General features: G+C 50.7%; 1 protein-coding gene across 2 annotated transcripts in view; it reads left to right on the forward strand.

Moving 5' to 3' along the window:
* Positions 1–213: 213 nt before the first annotated feature.
* Positions 214–19314, forward strand: part of YPEL1 (yippee like 1) — a 23026-nt gene continuing 3925 nt past the window's right edge. Inside the window, exons 1-4 of one of the 2 annotated variants that reach the window (XM_040619539.1) lie at positions 214–370; positions 14238–14519; positions 17862–17905; positions 18614–18722. In XM_040619539.1, coding sequence (XP_040475473.1) covers positions 332–370; positions 14238–14519; positions 17862–17905; positions 18614–18722 — 474 coding nt within the window. In that variant the 5' untranslated portion in view covers positions 214–331. The remainder of the gene's footprint in view (positions 371–14237; positions 14520–17861; positions 17906–18613; positions 18723–19314) is intronic. The other variant, XM_040619540.1, reaches the window with a different exon arrangement.

Here is a 19314-nt window from a genome sequence, read left to right on the forward strand (position 1 = left end):
CCGCGGCACGTGCGCTCCCGCCCAGGCCGGCCTAGTGCGAGCCGGTCGAGCTCCCAGGCGCGGAGCGCGCGGGGAGGGAACGCGCGGGCGGGGCGGGGCACGGGGCGGAGCGCAGGCGGGACGCCGCGCTGATTGGCCGACGCCGCGTTGCGAGGCCGTTAACGGCGGCGCGGCCGGGCCGCGGCTCCAAAACAAAGGGCAAGCGGCCCGCGGGGCGGCGGCGGCGGTAGGATGCCTCGCGCCCTGCCGAGGCGCCAACGGCCGCAACGCGTCCCGGGCCGCGCCCGCGCCGCCTGAGAGCCGAGCCCGCACTGACCGGGGCTCGGGCCGGATGGACGCTGCGGGCTGGGGCGCGGACCGCCGAGCGGCCGTGAGTACGGGCGGGCCTGGAGACTGTTGCGCGGGCGGCTACTTTGTGGCGACCCGAGGCTCCTGCGACTGCGGGCAGGGCCCGGAGGCACCTGTTGGGCGTCTGGGCCGGCGGGCGGGGCGCGAGCGGGCCGCACCTGTGGATGTTTTTGTTCTGATTTGATTTTTTGTTGTTATTTGGCTCACTCCGTGTTGGAGCAGACCACAAAGCCTAATCTTTGGTTTTGCCCCCCTTTCTTCCCTCCCTTCCCTGCCTCCTCCCCACTTCAGCCACGGAAAAATGAGAGAATGAACTAGATGCCTGATAATAATAGGCTTTTCCATCTTTAAAAAATAATGTTGCGACCGGGGAGGGAAATGAGGACAAAAGGGGGCTCCTAGGAATGTTTATTAAAAGAGGGGGATGTTTTCAGATTGCCCACATAAAGATCGTGACTAAAATGAATTGTCCTCCGTATCAGTTCCCCGCTTGTAGCACTAGGCTTGCAAAAGCCATAGCTTGGGAAACCTAAGTAGGGTCCCCCTCCCCCAGGCCTGCCTCTGATTGACATCTTTGATGTCCAGATAATGTGCTGAGTTCCAGGATGAAAACAAACAAACAAACAAGACCCTGTGATTTCATTTTGGAGAGATGGCTTTGGAAGACATCAGTTTCCCCACCCCCAAGCTTTTTTGTTCAGTTGCATTTCTTCTTCCTCTTTCTAGCTAGAATATACACTTTAACCTGTTGTTTCCTTTGCCAAGAATGTTACTTTCCCCCCACCTCACTCCCAAACTCCTACCCACACCTGGAGAGGAGGCTTACCTCCCCTAGGGAACTCTTCCAGGTGCTTCACCTGAGCAAGCTGCCCCTCTCCCACACCTGTGCACCTCCAGCCTCTGCTCCCTTCTAGCAGATGAGTTCCTGCTCCGTGCCAGGAGCTGTGCTGGATGCTGGGGTGGTTGAGTTTTGTAATCGGGCACTGATTCCCCACTCCCCCCAGCCCCAGGCTCTTGGGTGACAGAGGTGGCACACTTGAGGAATGATAATACTGAGACTCTTCTGGACCCTTATGCTCCCTCCCCTTGCATCTCACAGGGTTAGAGTGTCTTCTACTTGCAGGAACCTCTCAGAGGTAGGACCACAGCAAAATCATGTCCTACAACAGACCTGTAGCACAGGGTCTGGCTCTGTTGGGCACTTAAGAAAAAAAGTAACTGAATAATCTTAATTACCAATCTGAGCTATAGCCTTTTCTTTTCTTTTCTTTCTTTTTCTTTTTCTTTCTTTTTTTTAAGATTTCATCTTTAATCCCTACACTCTATGCGGGGCTCCAACTCACAGCCCCGAGATCAAGAGTCACATGCTGCACCGACCGAGCTAACCTGGGCGTCCCAAATAGCCTTTGCTTTTTAAGCGAACTTCTTGTTTTGGAATAACTTTAGATTTCCGTGAAAGTTGCGAAGATAGTACAGACAGTCCCAATATGCCCCACGCCTTGTGTTCCCCATTGTTACGATCTTCCACTGCTGTGGTGCACCTGCCAACATGAACAACTGACATGGAGACCTTCTTGTAACTGAAGTCCGGACATTGAATCTTACCATTTTTGAAGCACTGCCATGTGTAAAGCTCTTTAGGTTGGAAGCAGTGTTCCTCTAAAGCCTCTTCTTGATTTCCTGTCTGTTGTCCCTAAGTTTCACAAGGACCCAGTGTCAAGGGGCAGGAACGAAAGCGGAGAGGGCAAGGGGCTGCCATAGAGTTTGAATGTATTTTTTCCCCCCGGGAGACTGATAAATGGAAACTAGACTATGAAGAAGCAGTATTCTTAGTTACTCGGTAGCATACATGACCACTTCGGCCTCACAGAGCCCTTCTGACGTACGGAGCTGGCAAAACCAATCCTCAGCCGCTGGGAATGCTTGGAACGCTGAGGTCAGATTGCCAGTAGAATCTGCCTGCGTGGGTTTAATGCCAGGAAGATACAGAACTGGCATTTCAAGAAGCTACTTGGCTAAACTTGAATAACACAGATTCTGTTAACCTTGGAGCCCCGATTCAAACACAAAGAAGCGAGGAATCTCCTGGTGTTATCTAAGCCCATTTTGCCTGTTTACTGCTATCCCTTTTAATTTGCGAGGGCACGTCAGACTGCGTAATCCCATCTGTTCTCAACTTGCCGGGTCTTGGATTTTGCCTTTTCCACGTGTTCTGTTAGATCTAGGTGCCTGATGTAACTTCAGTAGCGACTTGCATACATTGGAAGAAAAATACGAAAACTTCGAAAAAGACAAAAAAAGGCAATAGAAATCTTCCTTTCAGACCATTCTGTGATGCTCTCATTCGAGGTTCATTTGGTTTTACATTTGTAGAAAAGTGGTTAGAGCTGCTAATCAGCAGAACCTCTCAGGAATAGACTTTTTTTTTTAAGATTTTATTTATTTATTCGACAGGAAAGAGACAGCCAGTGAGAGAGGGAACACAAGCAGGGGGAGTGGGAGAGGAAGAAGCAGGCTCATAGTGGAGGAGCCTGATGTGGGGCTCGATCCCAGAACGCCGGGATCACGCCCTGAGCCGAAGGTAGACGCTTAACCGCTGTGCCACCCAGGCGCCCCAGGGGAATAGACATTTTGACATGAGATTTCAGGAGAGGTTGGAGACAGTTCTGAACAACCAAGAGATGGAGGGCTAAGCGTTCTGGGGAGGACAGCGTGAGGTGGATTCAGGAAAGAAGTCCCCATTCCTCCTGTGATCAAAACCCTGGGGCACTCTGAAAAGCTGTCTGCTGGTGATAGTGGAATGGAAATCCTGGAGCCAACCCGCTATTGTCCACACCCGGGGAAGGGCACCTTAATCCAGCACCTGAAGAGCCTCAGAACCAGGACCAGGATTCGAGGTGGGGCTTGTGAGGTGCGGAGGGGCGCTCCGCCAACCCTCTGTCCCTCTGTCCTACTGTAACCGTGACATGACCTCTTGCATGGACCACCTTGTGAATCGCAGTTTACCCACATTTTACAGATAAAGCAACAGCTTGGCTTGAGGTTCCACAGCCACGAAACATGGGGCACGGTTTGAGTCAAGCGCTCTGGCAGCTTTGTCCGCCCTCACGCCCGGCAGCCTGTCTCTTGCCAGACCTCACCTCCTGGCTCCCTCGTGCTGTCACCTGGCTTCCCAGTGGGGGCACTCTCTCCCGAGAGCACTGGCCCCCTTCGATTGCTCTTTGCATCTCTGGTTTTTCCTTCTCTTGCCCCAACACAGGCCTTCAAATATTTGATTATGTCCTTTTTAGCATGTGGTTAAATAATTACAGCTGAAGATTCCGACCCTCTGTCCTGCTTCCATCAGCCTTCTGGATCCCACCTTTTCAAATGAGAAGGGCAGCGGTGTGTTGTAGCTAGTGCCTTGGTCCTTTTCCTGTTGTTAGCAAGCAGGCCAGTAACCTCTGCTAGGAAATGTCCCTAGGCCCTGACTCTGGGGGACTTTGTTACTCATGGGAGAAATACAAAAGAATGTATTACAGGTTGTTGGAAAAGGGCTCAGTGCACACACATTAGCCAGTCTTGCGGGAGACTGGTGGCAGAGGCAGGACCTGAGGCAGGAGGGAGGAGGGGTGAGGACTAGGACCTGGAGAGCAGAGGCGCCGGGCCACGGGGTGCTGAAGTTGCCCAGACACCCCTGCCCAGATTCCCAAGAGGCTGTGGGGGCTTTATCTGGGGGCAGCCGGACAGGTGGTAGGACTGAAGAAATCTTGCCCCTTCCAGGGGGTCTGCTGATCACCAAGCCTGCAGCTCCTGAAATGTGTGGAGAAAAATGTTTCATCTGTGACTCCAGTAAGAAGGCAGGCCGTGTGTGTGAGGGGAAGCTGGTTCTGCCAAAGGCAAACTGGACTCCTGCTATTGCCCTTTGACGTGAATCCTTCCAGGTCTTTCTGTGCCTGTGTGAGTGAGTTACATACATTTGGTATCGAAAATCTAGAGTTACCGGGACGCCTGGGTGGCTCAGTTGGTGAAGCGTCTGCCTTCGGCTCAGGTCATGATCCCAGGGTCCTGGGATCGGGTCCCACAGTCTCCCTCTGCCTGCCACTCCCCGTGCTTGTGCTCTCTCTCTCTCTCTCAATCTAATAAATAAATAAAATATTTTTAAAAAGTCTAGTTACCAAAAGGCAGATGGTGAAAAGGAAGGCACCTTCCCCGTGCTTCCTAGCCCCCAGCTGAGGTCCAGGGGTGTGCGCCCAGGAGCGCAGATAGGTGTTACCAGATGGCTACATCCCAGCCAGCCCTCGCCAGTGGTGATAGCGACTTTTTAAAAATCTTTGCCCACCCGCTAGGTTGTAAGACCTACCAGACCGCCTTTAATTTGCATCGATGAGTGAAGTTCACTCTGGTTCATTTGTCTGCAGGCACAGTGGTCCAGGGTGTAGACTCTGGCTTTGAATCCACAGCTTACTAGCTGTGCAACCTTGGCAGGTTGGTTAACCTCTCTGGGCCCCAGTTTCCATATCTGCACGGTGGGACTAATAGGAACCCCCACCTCTGAGGGTTGCTGCCAGTGTGTTTGGTGCAGAGCCCCCATGTTCCCTTTTCCGTGGAGGATGTGGATGTCCCTGCCGGAGCCACCCACCTGGGGTCCCACTTTCGCCATGAACTCTGGCTGAACGCTTTGTGTGCCTGGTGCCTCCCTTCCTCCTCCCCGGGGAAGTGGAGGGCTGGGGCTGAGCCCATCTGCCATGTCGTGGCGGTGTGAGGAGGTGGCGTGGGGAGTAGAGAGAATGGGTGTCCCAGGGTGTGGGGCTCTCGGGAGCCTCCACTCCATCCTGGAAATGTCAGAGCTGCTTGGCTGGGGCTTTATTTCTCATGTTTTTGTCTTTAGAAGTGTGGTAACAGCACCATATGGACATGGGCCTGATTCACGTTCTCTTAAAATAATTATACATGTTTATTTTATTTATTTATTATTTTATTTATTTATTTGACGGAGAGAGAGACAGCCAGCGAGAGAGGGAACACAAGCAGGGAGAGTGGGAGAGGAAGAAGCAGGCTCCCAGCGGAGGAGCCCGACCTGGGGCTCGATCCCATAACGCTGGGATCACGCCCTGAGCCGAAGGCAGACGCTCAACGACTGCGCCACCCAGGCGCCCCAATATACATGTTTATTTTAGGAGAGAAATTTCTGGAATCCAGAATATTGTTTTTGCTCCAAAAACTTACCCCACAGTAATATCTTCCGGGGGATGGCGGCTGCCCTCCAAACCCAGGGGAAACAGTGTCCTGTGGCGAACACGGCTCACTGCGTCCCCTTGCCTTTTGTTCACGTCACAGCGGCCCCTAACTTGCCAGGAGATCTTGTTGTAAAAGCCCACTTTGCACACTGGTTGCCTGAACACTTGGACGTGATTTCGCCAGGGCCGCAGTGGATGTCCAGGTTAAGAGCCTGGTGAAAACACAGCCTGACACGCTTCCCCCAGACCAGGCCTGGCCGTGGCTCTGCCAGGAACCCCCCGCCGGATGGTGACGGGGTGGCGCTCAGGATGGAGCCGGTGAAGTGGGTGTTCCTGAGGCGCCCTCCCGCCGTGGAGGGGCTGCCGTGAGCCTGAGCGCGGACGAGGCTCCGCGAAGGTGACGGGAGCCTGCGAGCAGGGCTGCTCCGCAGAGACGGGCCTTGCGGACACCGGCGCTCCTCGGGCTCAGGTCCCCCGGGGCGAGGCCGTCCTGGAGGCCTGCGGAAGGGCGCAGGCGCCCCACGGAGCGAGGCCGATAAGCAGAAGGGCCTCGGCAAGCTGCCGCTTCGGAAGGGGTGGTCCCATGCAAAGGGAACTGCGTGCGAGCTGAAAGTGAGAGGTGTTGCCCCCATTGTTCTTATGAATACAAGTGAAGTCACTTTTTTAAAGGGACCTACACCCAGTGTGGGGCTCGAACTCACCACTCCCGAGATCAAGAGGCGCTCGCTCTGCCAACTTAGCCAGCCAGGCGCCCTGAAATCCCTTGTTTCCAGGCCAGAGGGCAGCGTCGGCGGGTTCTCCGTGCAGTCACGGGGAACAGTGTTTCTGCCACTAAAGGGGCAGGACTCTCAAGACCTGACGGGCCAGCCCGGGAAGAGTCTGGGATTCCGGACTCTCGGCCCCTTTCACCATGTGCTTTTGGAACCTTCATTAGAGGGGGTCTGAGCAGAGAAGGGGCACAACTGAAGGCTCCTTTCGATAAAGAGAGAGAAACTCAGGTGAAGGTCTTAAAGCCGACTCAAAATGAGCTCAGTGAGCAGTCAGGTCAGGAGGCGCCTGGCTGGCTCCGTCCCTCGAGCCCGGGACTCTGGATCGCAGCGCGTGAGTTCAGGTGTGGGGCCTACTAAAAAAGAAAAGAAGAGGAGGTTCTTTTCTCCCTTATGGGTCATCACCGAATTGGGGGGGTGGTGCACGTGTGGATTGATGGTGTCTATGCAGCCCGTGTGGGACACGGGTGGGAGCTGGGCTGCTGCGGTGGGATGCATCCAGGCTGATCCTCCCCCCCCACAACCTGCCGCCAAGACGGGAGGGACGCCAGGGTTCAAATTCAGAGAGTGCCCAGTGGCTTGGGGGCAGCAGATAAAATGTGTTGGGGCTAATGTGATGGCTTGAAAAGGTGGTTTTAGGAATCCCTGATGGGGACTATCAAATATAATCAGACTTCTTCAGAACTCCCTTAATCCTTGGTTGAGAAAACTTCTAGTGGAGAAAGAACCAGAGCTTCATTTTGGAGGACAGATGTGTAGGCGTGGGTGTGTGCCCCTTGTATGGAAACTTCCTCCACAATATTCTTGCTAGCTGATTTTCTCTGTTGGGAAATGGGACGAACCATTAATTGTCATTGCTGGTATGAAATAGGATCCAACTTGGTCTTTTCCTGTGGATGGGTGTCCCTAACGTCCAGCACCAGTTTTTGGAAACGTCTGTTTCCCAGGGAGCTGCAGTTTCACTGTCGCGGTATCTGGTCTATGCATAGGTCTGTTTCTAGGCTCTCTTTTGGGTCCCATCGACCTGTTTTCCCGTCCCCTGCCGGCACCGCTCTGCCTCCATGACTATGGAAACGGCAGGACTGCTCTCGGTCAGACTCAGGTGGGGGATGGGCTTCCTTCGCGCTCTTCAAGAGCGCCCTCACTACTTCTGACCTTTGGCACGATGGGGCTCAGGACGCACTACCCCAAAACATGTCACCTCGGCATATGGAGTGTCTTAAGCTGGAGGACTTTGAGAAAATGACAGAAGGAGGAAGGTCATTCTGATCTCCCCCTCTGCCCTTATTCCCTGACACAGGTCATAAGACCCCCCGGGAAAGGGGTCCTCCCTGTGCCAGGAGGAGCGAAGATATTCTTATCACCAGAGACAGGGAATTCGAGGCCAAGAATTCTGCACAACCTTGTTAAACCTGCCCTATCTTTCTAGTTACTTTTCCACCATGGACTACCCCCTCGACCAAAGCCCTCTGCCTTGTCAGTTCTTCATGAATAAATTGTTTCTTTGACTAAATGGTAGAAAAGCTTCCTGCTCTGCTGCTGCTTTGATTCTCCATTCTCTTGCGAAGGGTCCCATGTTCATGGAAACATTCAATAAAATCTCTGTGCGTATCTCCTGCTGATCCGTCTTTGCCAGTTTAATGTTCAGACCCAGCCAGGGACCCCAAGAGGGTTGAGGAAAACTTTTCCCTCCCCCATAGACCCTTCTAGGATAAGTTTTAGAATCCAGTCTCTGCCTCTCACTGGGTCCCTGGCTTGCATATGCGTGCATACACACACACACACACACACACACACACACACACACACACACACCCCAACACATCTTTTCTGGATTTTGATTTGAATTGCATTTAATTTAAAAATTCTGTTGGGGGGCATCTGGCTGGCTGAGTCAGAAGAGCGTGCAACTCTTGATCTTGAGGTCATGAGTTTGAGCCCCACGTTGAGTGTAGAAATTACTTAAATAACATCTAGGGGCTTCTGGGTGGCTCAGTTGGTTAAGCATCCAACTCTTGGTTTCGGCTCCAATCATGATCTCAGGGTCATGGGATCAAGCCCTGTGTCGGGCTCTACACTCAACATGGAGTTTGCTTGAGATTCTCCCTTCCCCACTGCCCCTCCCCCTACGCACACACACTCTCTCTCAAATAAAATCTTTAAAAACAAAGTACAAAAAACACATAAAAATTACTTTGGGGAGAATTCGTATGTTTACAATATCTTCTGGTCCCGATCTTGGTATATCTCTGCTTATTTAGGTATTCCTTATTGTCCCTGAAAATCTTACACTCTACTCTGTCAAGGTATTTCAGGTCTTTGAATTTATTCTTAGGTACTTTGTACTGCTACACTGTTGCATAAGTGTGTATTTTCCGTTCTGATCCGTATGCCTTGTTGCCTTGCCAAGCCGCCTGGGACTTGGGCTAGGGCTTGTGGGAATGGCGGTAGAGGCTCAGTCCTGATCTCAGAGAGAATGTTTCTGAGTCTTCCCACGAAGGATGATGTTCACTGTGGTTTGGTTCATTTTTATAGATGTCTCAACAGATAAGGAAGTTCCCTTATATTCTTAGTCTGCACGGAATGTTGTTAGAATTGTGAATGGATGGTAGATTTTGTCAAATGCTTTCTCTACATCTATTGAGATAAACAGATTCAGAGAATAGGCGGTACATTGTATGAACTACATTTTCTAACATTAAATGATTTTGTATTCCTGTGATAAAGTCAACCTAATTGTATTTTATTATCCTTTTAGAATAGTATTAGATTCAGGGGCGCCTGGGTGGCTCAGTCATTAAGTGCCTGCCTTCTGCTCAGGTCACGATCCCAAAACGCTGGGATCGAGCCCCACATCGGGCTCCCTGCTCGGCGGGGAGCCTGCTTCTCCCTCTCCCACTCCCCCTGCTTGTGTTCCCTCTCTTGCTGCCTCTGTCTGTCAAATAAATAAATAAATAAATAAATAAATAAAATCTTTAAAAAAATAAAAAATAATAAAAAAATAGTATTAGATTCTGTTTGGTAAAGTGATTTAGGGTGTTTGCATCTTGGTTCATGAGAAGAAAATTATAGTGAATTTCATTCTTGCACTGCCCTGATCAAGGTTTGGTATCAAGTTAAGCTAGCTGGTTCATTCCTGTTTCTTTAATGTTTATCAGGTTGTTGAGGTTTGCTGTTTCTTCCTGAGTCCTGTTTTTCAGTCATATTTCTTCTAAGAATTTGTGTGGTTCACATTTTCAAATATATTAAATTGATCACAACATCCTCTTACCCATAAATCTCATCCAAAGAAAGTGATATCCCTTCTCCATTTCTGCCACGTTATTACTTATATCCCATCTCTCCCCGCACCCCACCTCTCTCCCCAGTCACTCGAACAAAACTTTACCAGTTTTGTCAGTCTTTTCCAGGACAAACGTTGGCTTTCTTGGTCCTCTCTTGCATATCCATATTTTCCTTGTGTGTTGCATTACATTTTTTCCTGTTCATTTCCTTCCTTATATTTTCTTTGGGTTATTTCTCTGTTACTTTAACTTTTAAAGATGGGTGTTTACCGCTGGTGGGAATGCAAGCCGGTACAGCCATTCTGGAAAACAGTATGGAGGTTCCTCAAAAAGTTGAAAATAGAGCTACCCTATGACCCAGGAATTGCACTACTAGGTATTTACCCCAAAGATACAAATGTAGTGATCCGAAGGGGCACCTGCACCGCAATGTTTATAGCAGCAGTGTCCACAACAGCCAAACTGTGGAAAGAGCCCAAATGTCCATCAACAGATGAACGAATAAAGAAGATGTGATATATATATCACATATGATATATCACATATGATATATATACATGCGTGTATACACACACACAGTGGAATTCTCAGCCATCACAAAAATGAAATCTTGCCATTTGCAATGACGTGGATGGAACTAGAGGGTATTATGCTAAGCGAAATAAGTCAGTCAGAGAAAGACAATTATCATATGATCTCACTCATGTGAGAAACAAAACAGAGGATCATAGGGGAAGAGAGGGGAAAAAATAAGATGAAATCAGAGAGGAAGACAAACCATAAGAGACTCTTAATCATAGGAGACAAACTGAGGGTTGCTGGAGGGGAGAGGGGTGGGGGATGGGGTAATGGCATTAAGGGCATTAACTGGGTGATGGGCCTTAAGGAGGGCACGTGCTGTAATGAGCACTGGGTGTTATATAAGACTGATGAATCACCGAACTCTACCTCTGAAACTAATAATTCACGATATGTTAATTAATTGAATTTAGATTTAAAAAAAGCCTCATCACAGCAAGATTCCTTGTGTTGCCATCTGACATCCACACCCACTTCACTCCCCCCCCTCAGCCCCCCCTTAACCCCCAGCGTCCTCTAACCGGTTCCCCATTTCCATGATTTTGTCACTTCACGAATATTATATAAATGGAATAATATAGTTGTCACGTTTGGGGGGTTGGCTTTTTTGTTTTTTTCTTTCCGTAGCAGAATCCTCTGAAGAGTCCTTCAGGTGGTTGTGTATGTTCATGGCTCGTTCCTTTTTATAGAGGAGTGGTACTCCAGGGTAGGGGTGCACCACTGTTTGCTCATCTGGCTTGTTTCCACTTTCTGGCTAGTGTCAATAAAGCTGCTGTAGACATTAAAATTAATAAATAAACATAAGTGTTTAGGGGCACCTGGGTGGCTCGGTCAGTTAAGCGTCTGCCTTTGGCTCAGGTCATGATCCCAGGGTCCTGGGACGGAGCCCCACGTCAGGCTCCCTGCTCAGCGAGGAGTCTGCTTCTCCCTCTCCTTTTCCCTCTCACCCCAACTTGGGCACTCTCTCTCTCAAATAAATAAATAAACAAAATCTTAAAAAAAAAAAAAAAAGATGGTGTTTAGCTCATCAATTCCACCTGTTATATTTTCTAATCTACATCCTATAAGATTATACATTTCCCTTTAAGTACTAGAAAGTAGTTGTTTTATTATTGTTTAATAATATTAATAAAAATATCTTCTAATTTCCATTCTTAGACCCATGGGTACATAGAAGTACATGCCTTTTCTCTCCTCAGATTATACTTTTTTAAAGATCGGAGAATAATTGACACACAATATCCTATTAGTTTCAACTGTATGTCGTATTGATTGAATATTTTTGTACATTATGGAATGATCCCCACCATAAATCTAGTTATCCTCTGTCCCCATAAAAAGTTATTACAAAGTTACTGACCACATTCTCTGTGCCGTACATTGTATCCCCACGCCTTCCTTTATTGTATAACTGGAGGTTCATACCCCTTAATCCCCTTCATCTATTTTGCCCATCCCCCACCTCCATCCCCTCTGGTAACCAACTATTTGTTTTCTGTATCTGTGAGTCTGTTTCTGTTTTGTTTTTTGTTTCATTTTTTTGTTTAGATTCCACATACAGGTGAGATCGTGTGATATTGTCTTTCTCTCTGATTTATTTCACCTGCTGTAGTGCTGTTGACGTTGATCCATGTAAGATTCCTGATGAGATGACTGTGTAATATTCCGTTGTGTATACACGCCACACCTCCATTATCCAGGCACCTGTCGATGGACACTTGGGCTGCTTCCATCACTTCCCTTTTCTCCACATCCTCGCCAACTCTTATTTTTTGTCTCTTTGATAACAGCCAATCTGACAGGTGTGAGCTGATAGCTTATTGTAGTTTTGATTTGTATTTCCCGGATGGTTAGTGATGTTGAGTCCTCTATCTTTTCATGCATCTGTCGGCCATCTGGATGTCTTCTTTGGAAGAATGTCCATTAAAGTCCTCTGCCCATTTTTCTTTTAGGTAGGCTCCACACCCAGCCTGGGGCTCGGACTCACAGCCCCGAGATCAAGAGTCGCATGCTCTACCAACCGAGCCAGCCACCCCCCCCCGCCCATTTTTAATCAGGTTGTTTGTTTTTAAGTTGTGTTAAGTCCTTTGTATATTTTGGGTATTAACCCCTTATCAGATGTAGGATTTGCAAATATTTTCTCCCATTTCATAGGTGGTCTTTTGTTGATGGCTTCCTTTGCCATGGAAAAACTTTTTAGTTTGATACCATCCCATTTGTTTATTTTCTCTTTTGTTGCCCTTGTCTGAGGAGACTGGTCCAAAAAAAACATATTGCTAAGAATGATGTCGAAGAGCTTACTGCCTATGGTTTCTTTGAGAGTTTGACAGTTTGGGGTCTTACATTCAAGTCTTTAATCCATTTTGAATTTATTTTTGTGTATGATGTAAGACAGTGGTCCAGTTTGATTCTTTTGTGCCTAGCTGTCCAGTGTCCCCAAGACCATTTATTGAAGAGAGTCGTGTATTCTTGGCACCGTTGTCCGAGATTGGCCACGCACGCGTGAGTTTTGTGCTGGGCTCTCTATTCTTTCCGTTGATCCGTGTGGCCGTTTTTGCACCAGCGCCACATGCCTCGATGACTGTAGCTTTGTAGTACAGTTTGAAATTACGGGCTGTGGTACCTCCAGCTTTGTTCCTCTTTCTCCAGATTGCTTTGGCTTTTTGGGGTCTTTGTGGTTTTATCCAAATGTTAGGATCCTTTGTTCTGTGAAAAATGCCACTGGTATTTTGTGAGGGATTGCATTGAATCTATAGCTTGCTTTGGGTAGTATGAGGATTTTAACAGTATTCTTCCAGTCCATGGGCACAGAATTTTCTTTGCATCTATTTGTGGAGAAGTACGTGTCTGAATTTCTAAGCATACGAAGATTTTTCTTGTTATGTTTTCTTATTGATCTCTAACTTAAGTGTATTGCGGTCAGAGAATATACTGTGTTTTCAATTTTTGGAAGGTGGGTGAGACTTGTAGTGCTGGCTTTTGTAAATGTGTGCTTTGAATGAATGTGGATTCTGCAGTTCTTAGACACAGTTTTCTCCATGTCTTTAGGTCTGATTCATTCATCACATCGTGCACATCCTCTCTGTCTGTAATCATTTGTGTTCGTTCTGTCAGTCAGCAAAAGGCATAGTAGAACATAAATATATTTGTACTATATACTTACGTGCTGTATTTTAAGTGTAACATAAATACGTAATAAGTATACCATATTTACACACTATAATCAGTAATCCTGTTCTTTTTTTTTTTTTTTAACTGAGTTTTATGCCCAGCGTGGGGCTTGAACTCACAACCCAGAGATCAAGAGTCGCGTGCTCTACCGACCGAACCAGCCAGGCGCCCAATCCTTTCACTACTTTAACTTCTTTATTGTGAATCATATACATATAATACATAAAGCAAATACATTGTTAGCCAGGTTTCTAGCCCAATCTTTCAGCCACTCTGCGTCTGCATTTTGAGGCATGTCTCCTGTTCATTGCATCTAGATGAATTGTTGAACTCACGGCTCCGAGATCACGAGATGCGCGCTCCCCAGCTGAGCCAGCCAGGCGCCCCTTTTCTCGCGTCCTTTTAGATTGACATTTTGTCATTCGGTAATCTGCCCCTTTGTAGGTTTGGAAGTTCTACAGTTAGGTTTTGTTGTTAGAGAAATTTCATCAAAATCACAACATTTGGGGCGCCTGGGTGGCACAGCGGTTAGGCGTCTGCCTTCGGCTCAGGGCGTGATCCCGGCGATCTGGGATCGAGCCCCACATCAGGCTCTTCTGCTATGAGCCTGCTTCTTCCTCTCCCACTCCCCCTGCTTGTGTTCCCTCTCTCGCTGGCTGTCTCTCTGTCAAATGAATAAATAAAATCTTAAAAAAAAAAAAACTTTTAATAAAAAAAAAAAGAATGGTGAAACAGTGACTAATTAAAGAATCCTGTCTTCTGGTTCTGCCCGCCCCTCCCATTCCTCAAAAGACACACATCCTAAACACGCCGCCTTGAAGTATTTCCCTCCGTCCGTAACCCTCTGCTTCGTCCTGATTCGTTGACAGGTTGTGACCCTTTCTCTCGTCCCAGATGTGTGCACCGTGGAACACATCCTGCGAGCAGCAACGGCTCTTGCGTCCATCTGTGAGTGTTTCTTTTGTCAGAGAGCCCAGCAGAGCTGCCAGCCTTCCAGTGCCAGCCCTGAGCTGAGCGAGGAGTGCCCAGCCGAGATGGTGAAGATGACAAAATCCAGAACTTTCCAAGCTTATCTGTCAAACTGTCACCGAACATATAGCTGTGTCCACTGCAGAGCCCACCTGGCCAATCACGATGAGCTGATCTCCAAGGCAAGTGGTTTGTGTCTGGGAAATGATGTAATCCCTTCAACGACGGTCGTACTTGCTTCGTAGACAAACATGTGACCATCACATGACTTCCTGGGTCGGTCGTGTCCTGGGAGTCTAGAGCCTTCTGGGCAGCATTGATGAAAGCTTTGTGCGTGATTGAGTGTGACTGCACCGTGATCTTGGTGTGACGTCGGTCATGGTGTTTGTGCAGTGGGTGGGTTTTGGAGGGCTAGGCAGCTGGGACAGAAAATCACGAAGAGCAAGGTGAGTAGGTTACTTGTGAGAGCAGTAAAGTTCACGTAAAACCAAAAAACATCGAAGGAACAGAGGAAGTCTAGAAAATCTGTGGAAATAGTTTAAGAATAAGGAAATGAAGAAATGTTAACTCAGAATGCTTAAGAAGAAAACAGATTATGGTGGGAGGGATGGGGGAAATTGGCTCTCTTAGAAAAATACCCAGGAGGGATGCTGTGAACAGGGTCAGAGCAGCTGCTCTGGGCGCTCTGCAGGGCTGGGAACAGCCTCGTGGGTGTCCAGAGAACAGCCCCGTCCCTTATCGTTACGTATCCTTGGGGGTGTCCAGAGAACGTACCCCGTTCCTTCTCATGGACTCCTTTTGGGCAGTATGTGAAGTCTGTGATCCACCACTTCTGAACATTTAAGATGATAGATGAGCGAATGTGCCCTCGGGCCGCTGGGCCAGTTCTCTCCTACCCATCCCCAAGGGTCACGAGCACCCCCCCATGCGCACAGTCGTGACCGCCCCGCCGCCCCCATCTTCACGGGTCCGCCTTCCGGGCTGTGTGAACCCCCTGCGCCTTCCAGAGCCAAGCCTGCCCGGAAGCTGTGCCTCTCCGGGGTCTCTGCGTAGGCTTCTTGTTTTCCTCGATCAGGAGATCGCTCGTCTGCTTGGGTTTTCACTGGGCAGCAGCGCGGCCGTCTCCTTGCCGTCCAGCGTCCAGAGAGAAACACTGGGACACGAGGCGGCGTTTCCGCCGCTCTGCCGCGGTTCCTTTGCCCGTTGTCGGCCGCCTGCCGAGGTGCCGTGTGTCGCGCGGCTGGGTTCCCCGGCGGCCGAGCCGCTGCGGGGCCTGCACGCGAGCCCTGTGGCTTGGCGGCCTCCCGGGACTCCTGAGCGGGCGGCGGGCTCCGTTCTGGAACGTGCCGTGAGGGCTGCGAGGAGGCGGGCCCCGAGGAGTCCGGGATGCGTCTTTGACGAGCCCGGAAGCCGTGAAGCTGCTCCCCAGTCACGCGGGGGTAGAGGCCCGCCAGGCGGCGAGAGCCGTGCCCTTCACGGCGCGTGTCGGCGAGAGTCAGGCCGAGCCCCGGGGCCCAGGCACAGGCTGCCGAGCGGCTCGAGCGCTCGCGGTCCGGCTGGCGATCGGGGAAGCCCTTCCCGCGCAGAGCAGGATCCAGTTCGTCCGAGGGCAGGGGTCCTGACGGGGTTCAGCCGCTCCTGGGGCCGTCCCTGTCCTTCGGCGGTGATGCCCTGGCCCGAGGGAGCCGTTCTCGGTGCAGGCGGGTCTGGTCGTTAGAAGGTTCTGGTGTTCCCTGTGGGCCGCGGCCGGCACACGAGCATGGAGCCTGTGCGCCCCGGAGCCGAAACCGCTTCCCGCTCCGGTCCGACTCTAAACCTGAACCACAGATCTGGCCACATCACTGATCCAAACCCTGTAAATAAGGGTTTGTGGGGGAGGGGAAAGGATTTTCAGAGTAGGTGAGAGAGTTAGGGAAATGGGTCTACAGACTTGAAGGCTGATAAGGATGTGTGGGGAAGCCCATAAGCTGATTATTTGTTAAATTGGACATCAAGTAAAATTCCTAATTCTAGAAAGCCACTTGAAAGGAAAACTCTTAAAAAGGGTTTTCTTTTTTTTTTCTTTCTTTCCTTTTTTTCAAGTCTGAAAGCTGTATATCTCAATCAAAATGCTGTTAGCCTCAGGCCAGGTTATGCCGCAGTAACAGAGCCCCCAAACTGAACTGGTGCAGTGGCTTAGCATGGGGGTCTCCATGCTGTTCCAGTGAACGCACGTCCGGGGCCCGCGGGGGCGCTTCCACTTGTCTCTATTAGTCGGGTGGCATATGTGGTCTGTCCCTCCTCTATAAGAACATGGTTTTCCCTTTATCTTTTTTTCAGTTTTTATTTATTTGAGAGAGAGAGAACACAAGCAGGGGGAGAGGCAGGCAGAGGGAGAGGGAGAAGCAGGCTCCCTGCTTAGCGTGGCTACCGACGCAGGACTCGATCCCAGGACCTGGGATCATGACCCAAGCCAAAGGCAGATGCTTAGCTGACTGGGCCACCCAAGTGCCCTATGGTTTTCCCTTTAATTGAAGGGCCCCCACGACATGGCATTTCATGGCTAGCTCTCCTTCACTTCCCAGTGTTTGTGACCCTCTCCCCACACCCGCCTGTGCCCAGCTGCTTCCGTCCCCCTCTTAGTAGTCTACGTGAGTCCTGAACGTGAGTGCCCTTGTTTGCTCACTTGCTGGTGGGTCTCACCTTTGTGCGATTGCAAACACTTACCGCTGACCATTCTTGTCACACGTTTCCCTATGCCCTCCGGTTGGTTTGTCTCGACAGTGAATTCTTAGGAATGGGCCGGCTGGTCACACAGCGTGTGCCTCTTATATTTAGATATTGTCGCCCTGTGCTCCAGTCAGCATCCCTCACAGTCTTTTGAATTTGTGCTGCGGCGATGGGCAAAAAACACCCCCCAAAAAGTTCTCTTGATTTGGTTATTTTTGAGGTCCCTGTGTTCCATTCAGTCATTTGAGCCTGGCACTGAAGCGGACGAGCCCCCCCATCTGCCTAAGAGGGAACTCACATTCCCTCTTGTTGCTGAGAGTAAAGGGTGCGGGCGCCAAGTCTGGAACTGACCGGACGGTACCCCATCCTGCCTCCTTTATCGTCCCAGACTACATGAGTGTGCTGCAAGCTGTCTCTTGGCTTACGGCACTTTCCTGGGGGAGAGGTCACTGGAAGGTCCCTTCCTCCAAGTAAGGGGTCATCTTGGGATGCGGCTTTGCTTTAAATTTCAGTGGGAAAGCATGGGAACGTCCCCTCGCCCCTACTCTCTGACTGATGGTGGGGGGAATCAGGACGCTGAGCAGCCCCTCTGGGGCTCTCGGAGCACCGTGACTTCCAGGTCCCTTGTGGGGTCCGGGGCCCTGGAGGCCTGGGGTCACTGCTCCTCCTGAGCCCTGATCGAAACACTCCGCGAGGCGGCCCCTCCACTCGTGTTGAGGTCCGTGACCCGAGACAGGCTCTCCACCTTCATCCCAAAGTGCCAGACTTTTCATCTTACTGCAATAAACGTGTTAAAATTTTTTTCTTCTTTGCAGTCTTTTCAGGGAAGTCAGGGACGAGCCTACCTCTTCAATTCTGTGTGAGTACTACTGCCATCGGCCTTGGGGACATGCTGTGTTCGTGGTCAGGTCACACTTAGTGCTTCTGTCCGTCCATGCACTTAATTACTCAAAGCCGGACTATGTAGCTAGAGTTCCCCGGTGGGCGAGAATGACCCAGTGGTGTTGTTTTTGTTTTTTTAAGATTGTATTTATTTGAGAGAGAGAGAGAGCATGAGCCGGGGTAGGGTGGGGGAGGGACAGAGGGAGAAGGAGAAGCAGACTCTGCACTGAGCAGGGAGCCCGACCTGGGGCTCCATCCCAGGACCCTGGGATCACGACCAGAGCCGAAGGCAGACGCTTAACCGACTGAGCCACCAGACACCGCCGGAATGACCCAGTGTTTTCATATGGTCTTGAGGAATTCTTCTGTCTCTAGTGTGAGGATTTGGGGGAAGGGTGTGCTCTTACCGGAGAACGAGCTGCCACACGCGGTGTGGCCTGTGACCCATTGTGGTGGGTTTGATTTTGACCGCTCTCCATACAGAGCCGTGGTCACTGCCCCCGCAGCCTGTGCCCGCCTGGGCTTCTCCTGGGGAAATACAGTTGTTCTTCTCACGACAGGTGGTGGTGGGCAGGGGGCAGTGCCTCTGGTACGCGGTTAGCTGGAGACAGAACCACCCAGGGCGGGCGGAGGGGGGCCAGCGGAGAGCGCGGGGTCCTCAGCGCTGTGCTGCCTCCTGCCGCAGGGTGAACGTGGGCTGCGGCCCCGCGGAGGAGAGGGTCCTTCTCACGGGCCTGCACGCGGTCGCAGACATCTACTGTGAGAACTGCAAAACCACGCTCGGGTGGAAATACGTGAGTACCGTCCACTCCGCCTCCCGGAGAGGCCCACACTTAGCACAATAAAGAAAACACACATTACAAACAGAAACAAAATTTGCAAAGGAATAAGACCTCCCGCTGGAAGTGTCAGAAAATCTGTGTTCTCGCAACAGAATCTCCTTTGAGCCCGTTAAAGATGGAGGTCCTCACGTGGGCGCACCCGCGCTCACCTCACTCCCAGGGCACAGGTGACAGCCCTGGAGACCTGTGCCCTCTGAGGCCCCCTGGAACGAGGGGAGTGTCCCCCACACAGGTGGCTGGTGACATTACTTGTGCGGTAGCGGTGACGGCAGACCCCTCTGCGGAGCTCGGCACGGTTGTTTGAGCCCGTTAAAGATGGAGGTCCTCACGTGGGCGCACCCGCGCTCACCTCACTCCCAGGGCACAGGTGACAGCCCTGGAGACCTGTGCCCTCTGAGGCCCCCTGGAACGAGGGGAGTGTCCCCCACACAGGTGGCTGGTGACATTACTTGTGCGGTAGCGGTGACGGCAGACCCCTCTGCGGAGCTCGGCACGGTTGCTGCCACCCCCACCGAGACCTGGCCTCCCCCGGCCCACCCGGGGG

Source organism: Ursus maritimus, unplaced genomic scaffold, assembly GCF_017311325.1.
Source record: "Ursus maritimus isolate PB19 unplaced genomic scaffold, ASM1731132v1 scaffold_33, whole genome shotgun sequence".
In the NCBI taxonomy this organism is placed as follows: Eukaryota; Metazoa; Chordata; class Mammalia; order Carnivora; family Ursidae; genus Ursus; species Ursus maritimus.